This window comes from Stigmatopora argus, chromosome 7, assembly GCF_051989625.1.
Source record: "Stigmatopora argus isolate UIUO_Sarg chromosome 7, RoL_Sarg_1.0, whole genome shotgun sequence".
Lineage (NCBI taxonomy): Eukaryota > Metazoa > Chordata > Actinopteri > Syngnathiformes > Syngnathidae > Stigmatopora > Stigmatopora argus.
The window spans coordinates 3732016-3753384 of NC_135393.1; the positions used below are offsets into that span (position 1 = coordinate 3732016).

A 21369-nucleotide genomic window follows, 5' to 3' on the forward strand; every position below is an offset into this window, starting at 1 on the left:
CATATTAATAAGAAGATTCAGGAAAAGTGGCATATTTGTTCAATTACCGGAGACTTCAATTATGGTCCTGGTCCCTGCTCAACCCCATCTGGGATGCCAGCTGAGTAGTAATGGGCAGATTGGCAGAGACTTAAACAGGATAAACTTAGTCCACCAATCCCTGTACACGGGACAGAGAAGAAAGAGTTTAATTATTTGAACACTTTTTTTTATGACTTTGAATTTAATTAGTGTCTTTGTATATATATCTCATTTCTGGTTTAAAATAAATCACTAATCTTTGGAATTGTTAATATTTATTTACCGTGACTTTAATGTTTGTGAATCATCCAATCAGAGTTGGAGATGAGCCTGTAGAAATCAGATTAGGATGTCAAGTGTGAATAAAGGACATGAAGATCACTTAATCCCATTCTGATGTAAAAACATGGCTATAAAACACACCTCGTTGAAGTCTCTACTCGGCTGTGACGCCTCACTTTTTTATTCCATGCATGGCGTGTGGCATTTGCAAGTTCTTACCTCGCTTACGTATATTCTTGTTGTAGTCTGGTTCCTTTAATCAGTCAAAGAAGTTGAAGAAGTTGTCCTTATAAATGGGTGTGAATATAGTTTTTGTATATGTGACCTAAATTGGACGTTGGCCTATCTAGTTACACTATGATAGCTAGATGGGTGATTAAAAAAAGGATGGATTATATTATCAAGAATTTAAGACACCAAAACATGCTCATTATATATATTCTTTTACCTCTGTTTTGAAAATTAATCATGACTTTTCATTTGGCAATATAAGTTGGCATTTGATTGTGCCATGGATTCTCATAGCAAAAATTCTTGTCCATTAACAAAAATAAAAGCTGAATATCAGTACAGCAACCCTTGAACAAAAAATTTTCGTCTTCAAATTCCTGTTTTTTTTTGTTTTGTTTTTTTAGATTCCAAAGCTCAAAGGTAATAAAAAAAAACTGGCGTATTAAGGCTAAACTGTTCTTCTAATCTTCTCTGCCTAATCTCTATATCCCTCGCTCAATGTAAGCACCCATGTTGGCCCAATGAGCAGTGTAACCTTGAAGACTTCCGTTGCGTAAACGTAAAAAGGTTTACATTGGAAAAGGTTGTCATTGCATATTTGATGTCACAGTATGTTTTGTCTTTGCCTCTTAACAATAAAAAAAAAGCAGTACAAGCGAAAGACGAGCAGATCTGTGAGTTCTCACCTCACAACAAAATTGGTTCAAATATGAATTGAGATCAATTGCTGTGTTTCCCTGTTTTCCAGCAAATCAGCTTAATCTTCTTTTCCATAAAAGGGATCTCACCTTGTCACCTTGCGCTAAACACCGACTTCTTCTTGAGTTAACTCCCCCCTGTTGCTTGTTAAATCAGGGTGGGCAATCTTGGGAGCAGATTTTTGCTTGGTCTTCACACGATGGTCTATTCAAGGCTCCACCAATAACGAACAGGACTTGCACTATCCAATTATCCAATCAAAACAATGTCTTACAAACAGTTAATAGCCACATGGGCCAGATCAGGTTTTGTTTAGCATGTTTGCCTGTGATGACTTTGCATCTCAGCTCCATTTTTTTGCCCATGCTTGCGTGGGTTTCTTCTAACTCTATTCTGAGTTGGAAGTATACCATTTTTTGTTTTGACACCAACATCAGCATTTTAGATTGTTCAATATTCCTGTCATGGTGAGTAATAGCGAAAACTGCTGAACTAGATGTCTACGATCTTATTTCTGCACCAAGATTGTTCTTAATTTAAAAAAAATATAAATATTTTATAAATATATCTTCTTAATGCCTGTACTATTTTAGCCAATCAAATGTGAGCCAGAGGATCTCAATTGTTAGATACTGAAGAAATCCTACTCGACAGCGGCAATCAGCTATTATTTTTTTACTTCCTGTTACCGGTTGTTTGAATTTGCATATTAGCTAAATATTTAGTTACATTTAGATTCAACATTTATATTTAGGTTTTAGATTATACATTTACATTTGTTATTTAGATTTAACATTTAGATTCAACATTTAACTTTTTTTATTTAGGATGTAAATTTACGATATGTGACATTTAAATTTTCACACGATATTTTATACGTGGCTCTCATTGTGAGATATTGCCGTGTTTTTTTAAACAAGCGCAGCATTACAAACGCCGCCCCAAATTACTATATGTATCAAGTTTAAATTTTAAAAAAAATGGAGGGGAGGGGGGCATGGTGCAGTGAACATTTATCAACATGTCACATCAAACAATGTTGATTTAGACCAAATCCTATAATTAAAAAAAACGCAGGGGAAGGCCATTCCTGGGTTGTCTGTGTTTACTGAAAAAGTAGTCATCCATGGTCATACACAACACTTCACTTTTGTTCATTTTTTTCTCAATAATTTTTTTTCAGTATAAACATTCAAAGTCACTGATGGTATCATTCAATTGTCTGATTTCTCATTTTGAATGGAATTCATTCCCATCCATGCGAATGCGCATGCGAAACTGTGTAGCTAAAAAGCTATCTCCTCTTACAAGTATCATATTTTCCGGATTATAAATTGCACTCTATCTCACCGCTCATCTTTATCCTCACTAGGGTCACGGGGGGTGCTGGAGCATACCCCAGCTGACTTCGGGCCAGAGGCGGGGGACACCCTGAATCGGTGGCCAAGGGCATGAGGAGACAAACAACCATTCACGCTCACACTCATACCTAGGGGCAATTTAGTGTGCCCAATCAGTCTATCATGCATGCCTTTGGAATGTGGGAGGAAACCCGAGTACCCGGAGAAAACCCACGCAGGCCCGGGGACAACATGCAAACTCCACAAAGGTGGACCAACCTGGATTTGAACCCAGGTCCCCCACTACGAGGCCGATGCGCTAACCGGGCCACCCAAATTGCACTCTATAAATAAACATATTAATTCATTTTCTGAACCACCTAACCTCACAGGGTCACAGGGGGTGCTGGAGCCTAACCCAGCTGACTTTGGACCAGAGGCGGGGGACACCCTAAATCGTGGGCTAGCCGATCACAAGGCACGAGGAGACGTGCAACCATTCACACTCAAACTTAGGGGGAATTTACAGTGCCCAACCAGCCTACCATGCATGTTTTTGGAATGCGGGAGAAAACCGGAGTACCCGGAGAAAACTCATGCAGGCCTGCGGAGAACATGCAAACTCCACACAGGAGGACCGACCTGGATTTGAACCCAGGACTCCAGAACTGTGAGGCCGACGCGCTACCCACTCATCTGCTGGGAACAAATAGTGGAAAAAAACATTTTTATGCATCACTCTCCTTCGGAATCGACTGATTGCTGCCACTGGTGAGGTTGCTGGGAAACAAAGAAGGAATGTACGGAATGACCCCCATCAGCGGGCTGGTTATTGGCGTCTCTGCAGAGGGCGTCATGGGAATGATAACATCGTCCTGGTCCCACACGTGGAAGGCATTGGGGTGTGAGTGGCTGATGCTGCAGGGCATTTGAAGCGAACTCACCCCCTCTATCACACCATCTTTTTTCACATCTTCATCGACTGGCCCAAGCAAACAGTCTGTGGAATGATGACAGGTGTGAAAGTTCAGGGTAAAGACGCCTTCATCATGTCTGTCCTTGGGTAAATAAACTTGTTTGTTAAATTGAAGTAAAAGAAACTGTTTAATTTTTCTGATGTGTAATGTATGGTGGAGAAGAACATAAACATAATTCATATTTTGTGGAAGTGCCCATCTTTTCGCCACACTCAAAGAGTTGATCCGCATCATACATTTTGTCCATGTTTAACACAGAATTCCCTTCCTGACACAACCCAAACAAGAAGGAATTGAACCCGGGCCTATAACGTGGTGCCCAGACCACTGACCACAGTCGAGGCCAATCAATCAAATGTGATTATCCCAAATTACCTGAGTCTCAACTAAAACAGTCCAAATAAAATGTAAGCATCATAGTTGTGGTAACCTGTGGTAAATAGGCTTTTACTTGTTTGGCGATTTTCAACCTTTAAGGGACTTAAAGCACTTTGACATTGCTACCTAAATGTTGTATGAAACATAATATCGCAAATATTCATTATTATTCATGGTAGGTGTGTCTCACAACATGTATGCAAACCTGATACAATAACTTTTTCAGGATGGTAGAAGAAAAATAAGAGTGAATCACATCATAAACTGAACTTGACAACATCAAAAATTATTTCGCAGTATACTACTGGTTAGAGCAAATTTATGTCCTCCCTGATATTTTTTTTTATAAAATAGGTGTTCTTGATTGAAAGTCTCTCCCTACCTCATCCAACCCTCTTATTATACATATGAGCAGAACAAACAAGAGTTTTTTTTCTTTTTTTTCTTCGTATTAGGTAAATTCATTTGGTTTGTCCTCTGACTCAGCAGTAACAGATATACTGTGGGGCAAATAAGTATTTAGTGAAACCACCAAGTGTGCAAGTTATCCTACTTGAAAAGATTAGAGAGGCCTGTAATTGTCAACATGGTTAAACCTCAACCATGAGAGACTGAATGTGGAATGAAAAAACCCAGAAAATCACATTGTTTGATTTAAAAAAAAAAAAATTGCAAATCATGGTGTAAAATAAGTATTTGGTCAATACCAAAAGTTCATCTCAATACTTTGTTATGTACCCTTTTTTGGCAATAATGGAGGCCAAACGTTTTCTGTAACTCTTCACAAGCTTCTCACACATTGTTTCTGGTATTTTGGCCCATTCCTCCATGCAGATCTCCTCTAGAGCAGTGATCTTTTGGGGCTGTCGTTGGACAACACGGACTTTCAACTCCCTTCACAGATTTTCTATGGGGTTGAGATCTGGAGACCGGCTAGGCCACTCCAGGACCTTGAAATGCTTCTTACGAAGCCACTCCTTTGTTGCACTGGTTGTGTTTGGGATCATTGTCATGCTGAAAGACCCAGCCATGTCTCATCTTCAATGTCCTTGCTGGTGGAAGGAGATTTTCATTGAAAATCTCTCGATACATGGCCCCATTATTCTTTCCTTTACACAGATCAGTCATCCTGGTGCCTTTGCAGAAAAAAACAGCCCCAACACATGATGTTTCCACCCCCATGCTTCACAATGGGTATGGTGTTCTTCGGATGCAATTCAGTATTCTTTCTCCTCCAAACACGAAAACCTGTGTTTCTACCAAAAAGTTCTATTTTGGTTTCATCTGACCATAACACATTCTCCCAGTCCTCTTCTGGATCATTCAAATGCTCTCTAGCGGACCGCAGACGGGCCTTGATGTGTACTGGCTTCAGCAGGGGGACGTCTGGCAGTGCAGGATTTGAGTCCCTTGTGTTACTGATAGTAGCCTGTGTTACTGATATTAGCCTGTGTTACTGTGGTCCCAGGTCTCTGTAGGTCATTCACTAGGTCCCCCTTGTGGTTCCGGGGATTTTTGCTCACCGTTCTTGTTATCATTTTGGCGCCACGGGGTGAGATCTTGCACGGAGCCCCAGATCGAGGGAGATTATCAGTGGTCTTGTATGTCTTCCGTTTTCTAATAATTGCTCCCACAGTTGATTTCTTTACACCAATTGCAGATTCGGTCTTCCCAGCCTGTTGCAGGTCTACAATTGGTGTCCTTCGGCAGCTCTTTGGTCTTGGCCATAGTGGAGTTTGGAGTGTGAGAGACTGAGTTTGTGGACAGGTGTCTTTTGTACTGATAATGAGTTAAAACAAATGCTATTAATACAGATAACGAGTGGGGACCTCATTAGAAGTTAGACCTCTTTGACAGCCAGAAATCTTGCTTGTTTGTAGGTGACCAAATACTTATTCTCCACTCTAATTTGGAAATAAATTATTTAAAAATCAAACAATGTGATTTTCAGGGTTTTTTCCACATTGTGTCTCTCATGGTTGAGGTTTACCCATGTTGACAATTACAGGCCTCTCTAATCTTTTCAAGTAGGAGAACTTGCACATTTGGTGGTTGGCTAAATACTTATTTGCCCCACTGTATAAATAACTCTGGCAGTTTATAATCCTGATAAAACAAACATACGTATGGATTGGCAACCCTGTATTGTGATTATGCAAGGTATTGTAAAGATCAAATAAATAATGCAATTTGATTTCTGCCATCAAGCTGTAAAATTAGCTGATCAAGACCTTACTAGTTTATCACTTACTATGTAGCAACAAATCTGAGAAGTGAACGCTTTTTTTCCCAAGAATTTGAATCCCAAATGTCCCCCAATTATGTAATGGACAAGTAACAGTTCACTGTTGATTTAATTCCCACAGTGAACCTTTTCTGGTGCATGATTTGTAGATTTAAAAAATATATATGATGAGAAACTTTTGAATTTGAGTAAGAAACATTACCTGCAATATCCAGCAGGAGATCTTTTATGAGGTGACCAATAATAGCGTAAGCCACAGCGACCACAACCACAGTGGCCACAAAGACATAAAAAACAGATTTTGGTAGCTGAATGCCATCTTTTGAAGAAGGTTTGTACTCCTCATACATTGGATCCACATTTTGGACCAAATAGTGAAACGTATGCGCTCCTTCTTCTTCTGTATTGTTAAAACTGTCCATAATCCCAATGTAGGGGGCATCAAAGGTATTTCAAAAAATTCCTAAATTTCTAGGTCACGCATTCTTGCCTAAAACCTGCCACCACCTACCCGTCTAAAAAAAGATATTTCTTCCAGGTTCAGGTACACCAAAGCATTAATTAAGCCACCGTTCCGAAATAAATTTCGGCATGTGATGGTGGTTAAGATTGTTGTTTGGATGTTTCTTATTGCCCTATCCTGTCGCAAAAAGGCGTTGGATTTTCTGTCTCTGTCCCATGTGTCCTCTTCACTGGAAAATAATCCTGGCTAAATGTTGCTGAGCAGACACACTCGTTGAACAAGAGAGAGAGAGAGGATGGGATTAGACTGCCAATCAGCAAAACCCTTTCCCTTAACATTCCAGCCAACACAGATTAGCCCATTTAAAGTACTACAGATAATAGGTAAAATATTTTGAGTTTTTACATGGATAGCAGTAAACAATTAGATGTATTGTCAGTAATTATTATAAACCCAGGTAGATTGATTCTAATCAAAATATTCACTACTAGTTGTCTTAAATGTATTTTAACTGTGCATTTTTAATACCAGAATCTAATCAAATGTACAATATACAGAATTAACATTTCATAGTTGTTGTAGGGTATTGGCCTCACAGTTCTGGGGTCCTGGGTTCCACCTCCTTGTGCCCTGCGATCGACTGGTCACCAATTCAGGGTCTCCCCCGCCTCTGGCCCGGAGTCAGCTGGGATAGGCTCCAGCACGCCCCGTGACCCTAATGAGGATAAAGCGGTTCAGAAAATGAGATGAGATGAGACCATTTTTGGGATGTGAGAGGAAATCAGAGTACCTGGCTAAAACCCACGCTAGCCCGGGGAGAACATGCAAATACCATTTTCCCTAATTTTCAGTTGCAGTTCATTCTATTTGGCAGAATGTTTCAAAAAATCCTTTGAGGTCCACTTTACTTGCCTTTGACAACCTCCCTATGAACTTTGTGTGTGTTTTTTAGACCCGGATGACTATAGTTAAAAAACAACATATTTTGTGAAAGTGCATGACACATTATCTCAATTAAGAAGTTACATAATCTCTCCCTTGTATTTATGTTTTTCCCATCCAACAAATATTTGTATTTGACTGCACTGATACCATCAACAGCTGGAAGAGAAATATTTCTTACTATTAATATTTGTCTTGCAGCCTCGATCCTGGGCAGAGCTATTAGCAGACTTTCATTACTTTTATGTTGAACTTGGCCTTAGTTAAATTCAATGCCCCGCCCCTAACAAAACCGAAGATCATAATCAGGTACAGTAGTATCATATTACCTAGCATGATATCCTCGTAACAGCATTTATGTGATACTCTTTCAATTATGTCATGTTTTGTATATTATTTGTACACATTGTATATGTCCCCTTATATCTCTCAAGAGTCCACGCTTAGAAGTAAAGCGTGAGCTTGCTTAGCATAACATATAGCTTCCGTTAGCATCGAAGACGCTAAAATTAGCTTAATTTCTCTGGCTGCTAACTTTCATAACTCCGTATTTACTTGGCAAACGGCTTTTCTACAGAAAACCCATTGGAAATTGTTCTCTCGAAGTAAACATCACATTTTACGGGACCAGTATGGACTTTCTCGTTGAAGGAGCAAATACCTCACATTCCAGCCAGCATGAAGGACATCACCAGGACCTACGAATGGTACAAAGTTCACCCCCACCCTCTCCCATCACATTAATAAACATAATAGCTATGGTTAATTAGCACGATTTACTTTGGAACCCAATAGCACCACGGTGCTAATATTATATTTTAGTAGTGCATATTAATAATGTAATTTCCCTGGTTGTAGTTTCAGGTAAACGATACAGAGACCAATTCAAGCAGGAATGACATGGAAGAAAATTCCAGGTACAAGGACATTTTATTTCTACCCCTTTTGGCTCTCCTTCATAGTAAAATCAACATACATAGTACTTCTGTTTGAATGTGTGCCAACTATACGGCTCCTCTAGTGCATCAGAACAGTGTTTCCCAACCACTGTGGCGGCACACTGGTATGCTGAGCAATGGTCAATTGTGCCGCGAGAAATTGGAAAAAGTCATACAATGTAATATTCCGAGAGAAACATTAATATGAATATAACGAGATTAGGCAGCCAGTTGAGTTGTTAGCGCGTCGGCCTCGCAGTGGGGATCCTGGGTTCAAATCCAGGTCGGTCCACTGGTGTGGAGTTTGCATGTTCTCCCCGGGCCTGCGTGGGTTTTCTCCGGGTACTCCTGTTTCCTCCCACATTCCATAAAAACATGCATGGTAGGCTCATTGGACACACTAAATTGCCCCTAGGTATGAGTGTGAAAGGTTGTTTGTCTCCTTGTGCCCTGCGATTGGCTGGCCACCAATTCAGGGTGTCCCCTGCCTCTGTCCCAAAGTCAGCTGGGATAGGCTCCAGCACCCCCTGCGACCCTAGTGAGGATAAAGCTGCTGAGAAAATGAGAAAAAAATAAATAATATAACGAGGTTAAAATTGGGGTCACCCAGTGGGGCGAGTGGTTAGGGCGTCAAACTCACAGCTCCGGGTTCCTGGGTTCAAATCCAGGTCACGTCCACCTGTGGGGAGTTTGCATGTTCTCCACGGGCCTGCATGGGTTTCCTCCGGGTACTCCGGTTTCCTCGCATATTACAAAAAAAACATGCATAGTAGGCTGATTGGACACTAAATTGCCCCTCGGAATGAGTGAGTGTGCATGGTTGGATTGGATTGGATAACTTTATTCATCCCGTATTCGGGAAATTGCGTTGTTCCAATGGCAAGAGGGTGAGGATGCAGGAATAGGAAAGACATTTTAGACATAAATAGATAGGTAATAAGTAGGTCAAGAAATAAATACATGAATAAATATATAATTAAATAAGCGTGTTGCTTAGCACATATATACATACATACATACACATAAATGTACATGCATGCATACGGTAGGTCTTAACACACAGCCATTTTTTTGTTAAAGAGCCTGACAGCTGATGGGAGGAAGGATCTGCGGAAGCGCTCCTTCCTGCAATGAGGGTGCCGCAGTCTATTGCTAAAGGAGCTTCGGAGGGACTCCACAGACTAATGCAGGGGGTGGGAGGTGCTGTCCATGATGGACATCATCCTGGTCAGCATCCTCCGCTCTCCCACTTCCTCCACAGAGTCCAAAGGACAGCCCAGAACAGAGCTGGCCCTCCTGACCAGCTTATTCAGCCTGTTCCTGTCCCTCTCCGTGCTCCCGCATCCCCAACAAAGCACTGCATAAAACACTGTAGATGCCACCACAGTGTCGTAGAAAGTCCTCAGCAGTGTCCTGCACACTCCAAAGGACCGTAGACTCCTCAGTAGGTAGAGGCGGCTCTGGCCCCTTTTGTACAGGGCATCTGTGTTTGTGGACCAGTCTAGTTTGTTGTTGAGGTGAACACCCAGGTACTTAAAATTCTCCACGATTTCAATGTCTGTACCCTGGATGTTCACCTGAGTGGTCTGTTGAGGATTCCTCCGAAAATCGATGACCGTCAATTGTCCGTCTCCTTGTGCCCTGCGATCGGCTGGCCAGGGGGCTCCCCGGCCTCTGGCCTGGAATCGGCTGGGATAGGCTCCAGCACCCCCAGTGACTTTGATCAGAATGACTATTGTTATTATCGGCGACATCGTTTTAAATTAAAAGATTTTCAGATCGTGGTGTCCCTTGAGATTTTTTCAATGCAAAAAGTGTGCCGCAGCTCAACAAAAGGTTAGGAAACACTGCCTTAGAACACTCCAAACTCCCCGGTCACTGAAATTTATTAGGTTGGATATATAACATTTATTTGCGCTCAATGAACCCAGCAATGACAGACACCCCCAATGTGCTCACAGTTTAAATGACATCAGCAGAAGAGTTCAGGAACTAGTGGAGAAGATTCACAACCGCCGCAAAAATAACTTGAAAGAAATAGAAAGCTTCCAGCAGGTTCTAGTCGACAAGGTAGTTGCTTCACCCCCTAATTATTGACAACAATAGCAAAGTTTACATATTTTGAAGTGGACCTAGAAAACTAATAAATGGCTCTCCGTTGTGGTTTAAATAGGTGACAGAAGTGTGCCAGCAAATGAAGCAAGACCTGTACAAAGCCTATGAAGAGAACAGCAGCGAGATGGAGGTCAAACTGCTAGAGCTGACAGACGTGCTGGAAATGTGCACCAAGCTACACATGAAGCTCCTCGAGGCCAGCCATGTTCTGGGCGGCCTCCGTGATGGCCTTGCCATCAGTGGAGCAGCAGAGCCGGTGACAGACTAGGTCGGATTTATATTCACAGAGCATTTGTGTCACTGTAAGTCCTTCTCTTTAAGAGTACATCAATTAGTGATTGTGTTATCGGCTTGGAGTAATAGTTCAGATTAGTCTTTAGGTCAGTGAGCACATTATAACATTGTTTTCCCCACTTGTATATCTTATGAAATTGAGAGTATTGAATAGACAATTGGTGCAAAAACTAACATTAAACCACATTGTGTAGGGGAGATCTTTTATTGGCACTTTTCACATGCAACATCTCAGCCAACCTCATTTAGGCCATTTACAGTTGTAATACAGGACATAAAAAAACACATTTTTCATGCTACAACCTTTTCATGTAACAGTCAAAATAATTAACAGTATTCAGGAGTTATAATTAGACTATTATAGAGTATATGTGACCTAGTACCAATGCAGTTGTTTTTTGACAAGTTGAAAGATGAATGTAAATAAAAAGTACTTTGAAAGGCACTGTACTCTGAGACTTTTTGGAATTAAAGCTCGCTGCTAGTCGCTACATTCGCAAATGCTCCATGCTAATAATCACAGAGACGTGGCTACACCCACAAATACCCTAAAAAAAAGCTAGCAGGCTGCACGCTACGGGACGTTCAACTCAGGAAAAAAAGGTTGGTGGGCTTTACATTTATGTGATTGAGAGACGGTGTAACAATAGCACTCTTCTGGTTAGACACTGTTCCCCAGACATAGAATTCACGTCAGTGAGATGCAGACCCTTCTTTCTTCCCAGAGAGATAGCCGTTGTTACCCTACTAATGGACACAAACGATCACCAGAACGCCTACCCAAGTGCCGTGCACATAATTGCAGGAGATTTTAACCAGGCAAATCTCAAAACTGTTCTGCCAACATTTTACCAGCATGTGAAATGTCCAATAAGAGAGGGTAAAACTGGATCTTGTTTACTCAAACATCAAAAGTGCATACAGAGCCATACCTTGCTCACAGTTGGGACAGTCAGATCGCGCCTCCTTGTTATTGACCACTTATCTATCTATTACTATTTTTTGATTATTTATTTATCATTACTAGATATTGATTATCCAGGTGTTTGTTTGCTTGTTTGTTGTTGCGTCCATAGACTCAGCGAGTGGTGCTCTCAGCAACTTGGTGCTTAACGTCTCCAAAACCATGGAACTCATCCTGGACTTCAGACGGCACAAGGCCGCTCCACTCTGCTGAGGTCACTTGGACTACTTAGTATTTATTATTTATCTGTTGTTATTTGTGCACTATGTGGCGAACGATTTAAATCTCATTATACTTGTATAATGACAATAAAAGCACTAAATTCTATTCAATCAATTCTTATTCTTTTTCATTGAGATTTGAAACCATCTGTATTTGGCCACATTACTAGAGTTATTATTTTTTGTGGCTTCACTGTGCAAGAATAGATCCTATTTGCCCTGGATAGCACAAATTGTACTGGGGTTTAAACAGGAAAAAAAGATACAGAAAAACTGCCTGGTAACTTTTTTCGAATGTCAACTAGCAAGTTCTAGGCGAGACTAAATATGCTGAGAAAAGTGGAAAAGTCTAAGCTGTCAAATGATGACAGAAACATAAGGGTCAGGTTATGAGGACAGCATGTATTTATAATTGAATCCACAAACTCAAAAAAACTGCGGGAAAAATGGCAATAATGTGCTTTAGTTTCTGCATCCAGTAATCACTTCTCAAAACAATTATTTTTCAACTGTAAAAGATTGAAGTCCAGTAATAGCTCTGCCCAGGATCAAGGCGTGGATGTCATGTGTTCCTAGCAGAGAAAAATCACAAAATACATGACAGTACATAATTTGTTGTGTCATAGAATAAGCAAAGTAGTAAAACATACTGCTGGCTTCTAGCGGCAGATGGACATAGCTGCGATTAATAGGCTCCTTGCACTTTCTGACATGGTCTATCTGTTGGAGATTTAGTGTTTTATGCTGTTACAGGTTCCTAAAGTACTAATATTGAGTAAACCGCGAGTTTTTAAAATCCAAAAGCAACAACAAATAATCCCAATATCAATATCAAACCATAATATACATAATATCAACCCCTGAACTGTGTGGCCGACGCGCTCGTCCGCCCGCAAAAATCCAATAATTCATTCATTCATTCATTTTCTGAACCACTTAATCCTCATTAGTGTCGCGGGGGTTGCTGGAGCCAATCCCAGCTGTCTCCGGGCCAGAGGCGGGGGCACAAGGAGATGGACAACCATGCACACACACACCCATACCTAGGGACAATTGAGTGTCCAATCAGCCTACCATGCATGTTTTTTTGAATGTGGGAAGAAACCAGAGTACCCGGAGGAAACCCACACAGGCCCGGGGAGAACATGCAAACTCCACACAGGTGGACCGACCTGGATTTGAACCCTGGACCTCAGAGCTGAGTGTTTTAAAAATGTTTTAAAAAAAGACTATCAAAGATCTCAGTAGCGAAAACTATTTTTGAAGTAATACAATGGTCAGACCCAATTCCAACTTCCACTTACATTAAAAGAGTATAAAGAAGAATTAGAATCATTTGTTTCTTTGCAAATATAATCGATCTATCATAAATACTGATTTACTTGTGAAGGAGGTTTTACAAAAATGATGTGCATCTGTGTTGGGCCGATTGGACTGTAAATACTGTGTAAAATGAAGCAGCTCTTCAAAACCGAAAAAGATAAAGCCTCTTCTTGTCAATACAAAATTGTCTGCAAAGAGTATGTGATAGTGCTCCAGAATAATCCTGCATAAGTAATATTAGCAATCATATATTAGATATATTTACAACTTTTGTGTCAAATGAATCTAGCATTTCAAAAACAAAGGATGAAAAAAATGGAACCTTGGCAATTGATTCAGAGGATGATTGAGCGAAATTAATCTGAATAAGATAACCGTTTTAGATGGCATACAACACTACAAAGCACACAAAAGGGAAGTGCACTAAGTCCATCAATTTGAGCTATTTTTTACTCATTTTATTGGCTCCCCCAGGACCACTCACTCACTCCCCCCCCACACACACACAACCCCTCTGCTTTTGGGTATTTAATAAGTGACTTACCTTCATATGTGTTGACAGCTTCAAGGTTCAGGACATGACGGATGATGTGGTACTCATCAGCAATTCCGTTCCCACCCAGCATGTCTCTGGCTTGTCTTGCAATATCTAACGCTTTGCCACAGCTATTCCTTTTCAGCATAGAAATCATTTCCGGAGCTGCTCTATTTGAATGAAAAGATGATTGGGAATTGCATTTTAAAAGAGCCTACACCTGGGGTAGAGAACCTATGGCTCGGTAGCCATATGTGGCTCTTCGCTAACCTGTGAGGTAAAATACGTACTTAAACCACTGGTGATAGAGCAAAGTCCCGAATGCACCAATAGGAGCGTCACGTCGGCACTATGGCGCTGACATTACCTCTAACTTCAATCATCTTTTTGTTTTTCATTAGACTTTTCTGCATGCATATTTTCATTGATTGCCAACTGCATAAGAGTGTTGAAAAAAAACTCATTTAGTACTTAAGAAGTGATAAAATTACCCCCCAAAAAAATCATATCTCATTTTCGTATTTTTACTCTTAAATTCTGAGTATGGCTCTTAAGCAATATAATTTGAAAATAGGAATTGTTTATGGCTCTGTGTCAAAAAGGTTCCCGACCCCTGGCCCACACTATGAAAAAAATGGAAGAACAAACTTACTTATTTTCGTCAATGAGTCTTCCAAGAGACAAACACGACTGCAGCCCGATGGTTATCTCAGTCAACATGTCGGCCATCTTCTTCTGAATAAGCTGATTCCTTGCCAGTGGCACCCCAAACTGTATTCTGATTGGTGAGCATAAATATTATTAAAATAATGTTATGACTGATTTACGTAAAAACAATGCCTAAATGCATTAGTCAAATTCATTATATCGTTAGGATTCAGAACACAAGAATACAAGAATACACATGCAAGAAACAACTAGTATTGATTTTCAAAAGTGAGAATAAAGCTTTTGTTTCTTCACTGGTCCTAATCCTCTTTCGTATGAATCAATAATCCATAGGAGGAATTCATAAATTCAGAGTACAAACTATGTATATAGAAGGAGAACATTTACCTGTCCAGAGTGTACTGTCTAGCAGCGTGGAAACAGAATTCTGCTGCCCCTAGTGCTCCCCAGGCAATGCCATACCGAGCATTGTTGAGACACCCGAAGGGCCCCTATAAGAAGGGTCACCAATATAAGTTGTCATTTCTCTTGAGCAATACAGTAATACCTCGACATACGAGTGCCCTGACATATGAGCAATTTGAGATACGAGTAAAAATTTATCTTGAGATACGAGACACATTTTCATACACGAGCATACAGCGGAGGGGAGAGGCTGCTCATAAGAACATCATGGGCACTGTCTTTCTCCCCGCAACTCCCTCATGTAATGTTTCTACGAGGACTGGGCGGAGCATTGCATTTTTTCAGTGTTTTTTTCCCGCTAGTCAGTGCAGAATGGCGGCGCTTGATCGCTAATACGAGAGGAGTATACTACTTCTCATTGGCAAGTGGTCGTGCGTTATCCTATTTTGAGGACATTTATGTGCATCATTTTGAAGGGAAGACAAAAGCAAACAACACTCGATAGGTTCCTTTTAGCTGCAGCTGAAAGTCAGGTTGGAGGCGGGGCAAATAGTCAACCTGGGAGAAAAAAGGTATCAAAATTTAAAATAAAATTAGAATTAAATTTAGTGTAGGGTTAGATTAAATATATTTTTGAGTGTCTGCATTGTAATCCAAGTTAATTTAAATTTGTTTATGTTATGAGCACGTTGCCGTGCAAAAAGTCTCTCTCTCTCTCTCTCTCTCTCTCTGTCTGTCCCCCTCTCCCCTCTGCGAAATAAGTCTAATTTTAGTACTATTAAACATCATAACCACTAGTTATTTATTACTCTGTTAATAGATGGCAAATCAGAACAAAAAAAAAATCCAATCCAATATCCTGTTTCTGGTGTTTTTTCAGAGGGTTGCAATGAATTAATTTGTTTTTAGTTCATTTCAATGGGACACGTTGATTTGAGATACGAGTAAATTGACATACGAGCTCAGTCCCGGAACGCATTAAGAACCTATCTCAAGGTACCACCGTACATTGTTAAAAAAAACGTCGCTCTGAAGATCACCCTAGTGAAAAAAAGGGTAATGATACATAAAAAAACAAACACATACAGTCAGTCATACCTAGAGATACGAACTAAATGTGTTCAGGGACCGAGCTCGTATGTCGATTTACTCGTATCTCAAATCAACGTTTCCCATAGAAATTGAACAAAATACAAATTAATTCGTTCCCACCCTCTGAAAAACAAAACACCCAAAAACAGGATATTACAACGGAAAAACATTTTATTGGTTGTACTTCACCATCTACTAACAGAGTAAGAAATAACCAGTGGTTATGATGTTTATTGCTAAAATGAGACATTATTCAATACAACGCGGAGAGAGAAATTATATATATATACACACACACACACACACATATACATATATATTTATATACATATATATTGTCTTCGTTAGCTAAACATAGTCACAAGTGTAACATCAGGAACGGAAGAATTAAAATTATTTAATATAGTTCCATAACAAAAACACACCACGTTCACGACCAACCGCATTGCACAGTCATGTATTATGCAGCGATAATGCTAACGTAAACATTCTAGCTTAGCAGGCAACAACGTTCGAGCACTTCAACTCAACAATGAACACTTTCTATCATGCAAAAAGACTTTTGATTAAGTGTGTCTGACAACACTCATTGCCGGTCCAATTACCTGTGCATTAAATGCCCTGGGCTTGGTGACTACAATGCAGTGATCACATTCAATTTCTATTGTATTGCCATTCTGCAAATTGGTGTGCCATTCGTTTCCTGTTCAGGGCTCATATCTTTCTTGCTCATTTCTACAGGCAATTTACGACTGTAGAGATTAGTATCGCTGCTATATAGAGCTCAATCTCCCTCTCACGGGTGATCACAAACAAGTATGACGCAGCCAACTTCAGCCTCTTTTAAATTTCAGTCAAAATAAACGCCAACTATCTGAGAGTTGTTTGCAGTTGGTATATTTAGAAAAAAATGTAGGGATGCACGACAAACACACTATAGTGGAGGCCTCAGCCATCGACTGCTGAAAATTGCAGGCCCAGTCAAATGATGAAGAAAAGGTTTGACTTACAGTCCGGAAAATAAGGTAACACAATTACATTTTTTTAAAGATTACAGTAATCCCTCAATTGTCGCCACTTCACTTATCACGAATTCACTACTTCGCGATTTTGTTTCTGCTATGATTATTATTTTTACTTCAGTGATGAGTCTTAGTAGCAAGAGTGGCTTCCGCTTCGAGTTTCAGCGTGGATTTTCACGTTTTTATGAACTTTAAAAAAAATATATATATATATATATATATATATATATATATATATATATATATATATATATATATATATATATATATATATATATATATATATATATACTATATATTTTATTATTTAAATAAATAAATAAAAACACTTTTAATAGGGGTGACCCTTTGCGATTTTTCGATTATCACGGCCATGTCTGGTCTACATTAACCACGATATTCGAGGGATTACTGTAGTGCATTTGCAAGATGGAGAAAAAGTACTTACAGCAAGACCAGAGACATTTGGCAGCAGGTTTTCCTGAGGAACTTCCACTTCATCCATTAGGATCATGCCAGTAGCGGAGGCCCTAAGTGAAAACTTGCCCTCTATCTTCGGAGTAGCAAGGCCCTTCATTCCACGCTCCAGAATGAAACCACGCACTTTTCCATCTTCGCATTTGGCCCAGACCACTGCTATGTCTGCTTCAGGGGAATTGGTGATCCTACAAGAGACCCATGCAGAAGTTGTTAGCATTTGACTGCTCTCCTTTGTTACATGTTACAGATACATGCTTTTCTAATGCTGTAGCCAGCAATTGCATGTTTGTGCAAACACACCAAGTTTTGGCTCCACTGATAGTGAAAGTACCACTAGATCTGTTATATATGGCTTTGGTTTCCATACTGCTAGGATCACTGCCATGGTTAGGCTCTGTCAAGCCAAAACAGCCCAGGATTTCTCCACGAGCTGGAATATGTAGAAAATACACAGAGGTATAAGTACTTGTAAAACATTTGTGCCCACCCACACAAATCCTCACCAAGCTTCGGTAGGTATTTCTCTTTCTGGGCTTCTGTGCCATAAGTGTTTATGGGATGCATGACGAGTGAAGACTGTACACTCATGACTGAGCGATAGCCACTGTCCACTCTTTCCACCTCTTTGGCAATCAAACCATATGCTACATAACTTGTTCCTGCACAGCCGTAACCTGTAGGGTGTGAGTAGAAACCAGAATAACACGTGGAAAAGTTTAACAGTAGGCATGTGAGTGTGGTGTTTTTTGTGTACCTTTGATAGTGGGGCCTAGTACACCCAACTCTCCCATCTCGGACACGATCTCCCGGTGGAAATCTGTAATGTGTTGTAGAAATACAACTATGAAATCATACCGTTGAAGGTTGACCTATGCAAATTTAACTTTTAAGCGACAGAATGCTAGCTCACAAGCAAAAGATAGGGGTGATTTCTGCGACAAAAGATAGGATGTGTATTTTTCTTGATCCAATTTTATGGGAAAGAACGCATAGTGCATCTTCAAGTATTTGTGTTTACTCACGTTCATGTCTGTTGGCCATGACGATGCGGGGCATGAGTTTTTCCTGGCAGTAGTCACGGAAGGAGTCCCGTATCATTACCTCCTCTTCTGTAAGCTGACCCTCAAGGTCCAGAGCGTCTCGCCAGTTAAATGGCACCTTGGCTGAAGGGCAAAACAAAGGCACGCTTATCTGTTATGTCACCGTCACATGAAGTCACAGAACATGTAACAAAGAAACAGGTTGAAGACGCTACGTACCTCCTTTGGGCGCCTTTTTGACATCCTCAACATCTATTGGGAGTACATACACAATCACTTTCTTATATTTGTCCAACGCATCCTTTATTAAACAGTTTCAATCTTCGTAAAACAGCCAGCTTTACCTTTAACTTTTTGAGGGGCAGCAGCAATTGTACCCTGGGCTCGGCATGCGGTGACAAACGCACATTTTGGGGTGCTTGACAGCAGACGTGTGACGCTTCTCAACGCCATACTACAATGCACTGAATATAACACAAAAACAATACAAGCATCATGATACTCATTTAAAAAACTATCTAAAACAACAACCAAATAGTGCATATTGAGAGTGTTTACTTTTACTGTACAGTCATACCTCTACTTACGAATGCCTCTAGGTACAACATTTTCAGGTTACGAAGCCTTTTGAGTTGCAAATGAGTGCCTCAAGATACGAAAAAAGATCCAAGTTACGAACACGTCAATACAATTCCTATATCCATTATTTTATTTTAAAATGTTTGCAGATGCACTGCTACTTGCTTGACAATTTCCCTACACTTTACTGGGCTCTCATTGGCTGTCTCACAACAACTCTCGATGTTTCTTTGACCATTGTTGTCTTCTTAAACTTATGCTTGGAAGAAACTGTAGTCGAGTGCCTTTGACGGACTAGCAGTCGACAACAACTCTTCATGTTTCAAGATTCTCGTATGGTTTTTTCACTGCCGTTCGTCGTTGTGGGCTTGGAGTTTTGCTTGGAGGAAGCTGTGGCCGCCGAGTGCCTTCGACGAACTCACAGTCGAGCCTCAACCTGCACCGCAGCCGGCGGTGGGCAAAATTGTGTCGCAGGGGCAGGTGATGGGGCTTGGAGTTAGTAAGGAGGACGTTGACAAGTTGGTCGAGGAGCACCAAAACGAACTCTCAACGGAGCAGGAGTTAATGCAACGCTCGGCAATGCACGAGGAATTCAACAAGAAGGCGGCTGAGGAGGAAGCAGCCACCATTTCAACAGCACAAATCAGAAAAAAACGCGGGTGAAATTTTACGAATTTTCCGACTTCGTGGAAAAAATATACTGAAAGTGTTCACAAGTCGTGAGATCGCCCACTTTGACCACGTTTGTCTTGTGCATTTTAAAAACATTCTTAAAAGTCGTCAAAGGCAATTGTCTTTGGATCGATTTTTCACAAAACGTCTCTCAACAACCACCACCGAGGGGGAACTTAAACCCAAACAGGTAAGAAGCAGTGGCGATAAATAAAATGGGTGAAGAATTAGATGCCAAAGAAATCATAAAGCTTTAATGAAAAAGATTAAATGTTTAATGTAATATTGTTTTAAATTCTTAATTTAGTGTTTATTAAATGTGTATTCATGTGTCCGTGTGCTCTCTGCCTCTGTTGCTTAACGTTAGCTGACACTTGTGCACATCTACTTCAACACAAATAGATTTTCCATGTTTATTGACATGGCTTATTAAATAATTGTATGATCATTTTCTCTCATTTTTGTGTGTCTTCACACTGACTGTGGAATGAATTAGAATACTATTTACCATGTTCAACTTACGAAACAAGTTCTGGAAACAATTAATTTCGTAAGAAGAGGTACAGCTATTCTACTTGCAAATATACAACTAAAGCACCCGAAAGGTCTCGGTACTATAAATTGAAGCTCTGCTTCAGATACATATCCAGTTAGCATCCAAATAAATTTACCTTACCGTTTTAACTTCCGAGAGTTTATCGGGAAGAGGAGTTAGTGAGTCTCTGTCCTACACGCGTGTTATTTAAATTAGTTAGGTAATGCAGTTTTTTCCAACGTCACTAAACGCATCACGTCCTTACAATGCCCGTAACAATCCGCCATGTTGGGTGATGATAATAGCGCCTTTGAGATCTTAGTTTGGAAACTATATTGAAAAACATTGAATACCTAGCTTTCTTAAAAGAGAGAATATGACTATGAACAAATATGTTGCAGTGTTCTGTCACGCATGGTGTACATACCGGAATGACCGCAAACTTTTCCACACTCAAAATGGTGACTATTGCCTACTGACAGCTAGGTTTGAGCGAGAAGGCGTACTTCGACGGCATGGATGATCATTGGCTGGTTAAATCAGGCTCCGTAGACGGAATGTTCCCTTGCTTAGGGAGTTACGTATTTCACTGTTTACCACAAACGATGAGTTTAATATAATGGTATACACAAACGATCAATTATAATACATAACATGCCAGAAACTACTATTGGTATGCGTAGGATAAGACGTAAGAGTTTGGTTACATCACGTGGCTAGGATCCTGTTGTTCCTGACAGTAATGACAGGATAAACAGATTTTAAAAAGTACTTGTGTCTGAATTGACTCTTATTTTGATTTGATTATAATTAAAATAAATAAATACACAGATAAATGCCTCACTACAACACTGTACTGCAGTATGTGTTAAACAATTTTCAAAACAACTGTGTATATATCAGTGGC

At 40.2% G+C, this 21369-nt stretch overlaps 2 protein-coding genes across 7 annotated transcripts; one reads left to right on the forward strand and one right to left on the reverse strand.

Annotated features, from left to right (window-relative positions):
- The first annotated feature begins 1585 nt into the window (after nucleotides 1–1585).
- syce2 (synaptonemal complex central element protein 2) lies at nucleotides 1586–12221 on the forward strand. 3 transcript variants are annotated; one of them, XM_077605977.1, is made up of 7 exons: nucleotides 1586–1700; nucleotides 7780–7887; nucleotides 8156–8285; nucleotides 8437–8495; nucleotides 10478–10586; nucleotides 10690–10933; nucleotides 12002–12221. In XM_077605977.1, exons 2-6 carry the CDS (start codon nucleotides 7823–7825, stop codon nucleotides 10897–10899), a joined length of 573 nt encoding a protein of 190 aa, XP_077462103.1. In that variant the 5' UTR covers nucleotides 1586–1700; nucleotides 7780–7822; the 3' UTR covers nucleotides 10900–10933; nucleotides 12002–12221. The 3 variants fall into 3 exon arrangements, with proteins under 3 accessions (XP_077462103.1, XP_077462102.1, XP_077462104.1); XM_077605976.1 differs by lacking the exon at nucleotides 12002–12221 and having other exon boundaries at nucleotides 1589–1700; nucleotides 10690–11370; XM_077605978.1 differs by lacking the exons at nucleotides 1586–1700; nucleotides 7780–7887; nucleotides 12002–12221 and adding an exon at nucleotides 7983–8034 and having other exon boundaries at nucleotides 10690–11370.
- Nucleotides 12222–12492: 271 nt separating this feature from the next.
- Nucleotides 12493–20993, reverse strand: LOC144077884 (glutaryl-CoA dehydrogenase, mitochondrial-like). Of its 4 annotated transcripts, none has more exons than XM_077605971.1 (12): nucleotides 20969–20993; nucleotides 19021–19140; nucleotides 18896–18928; nucleotides 18659–18799; nucleotides 18391–18453; nucleotides 18140–18310; nucleotides 17937–18066; nucleotides 17605–17821; nucleotides 15025–15128; nucleotides 14621–14746; nucleotides 13978–14138; nucleotides 12493–12682 (listed from the first exon to the last, which is right to left on the reverse strand). In XM_077605971.1, coding segments are annotated over exons 1-12 (1341 nt in total). In that variant the 5' UTR covers nucleotides 20970–20993; the 3' UTR covers nucleotides 12493–12608. The 4 variants fall into 4 exon arrangements, with proteins under 4 accessions (XP_077462097.1, XP_077462100.1, XP_077462099.1 ...); XM_077605974.1 differs by lacking the exon at nucleotides 20969–20993 and adding an exon at nucleotides 20890–20966; XM_077605973.1 differs by lacking the exon at nucleotides 20969–20993 and adding an exon at nucleotides 20604–20731.
- Between the last annotated feature and the right edge of the window lie 376 nt (nucleotides 20994–21369).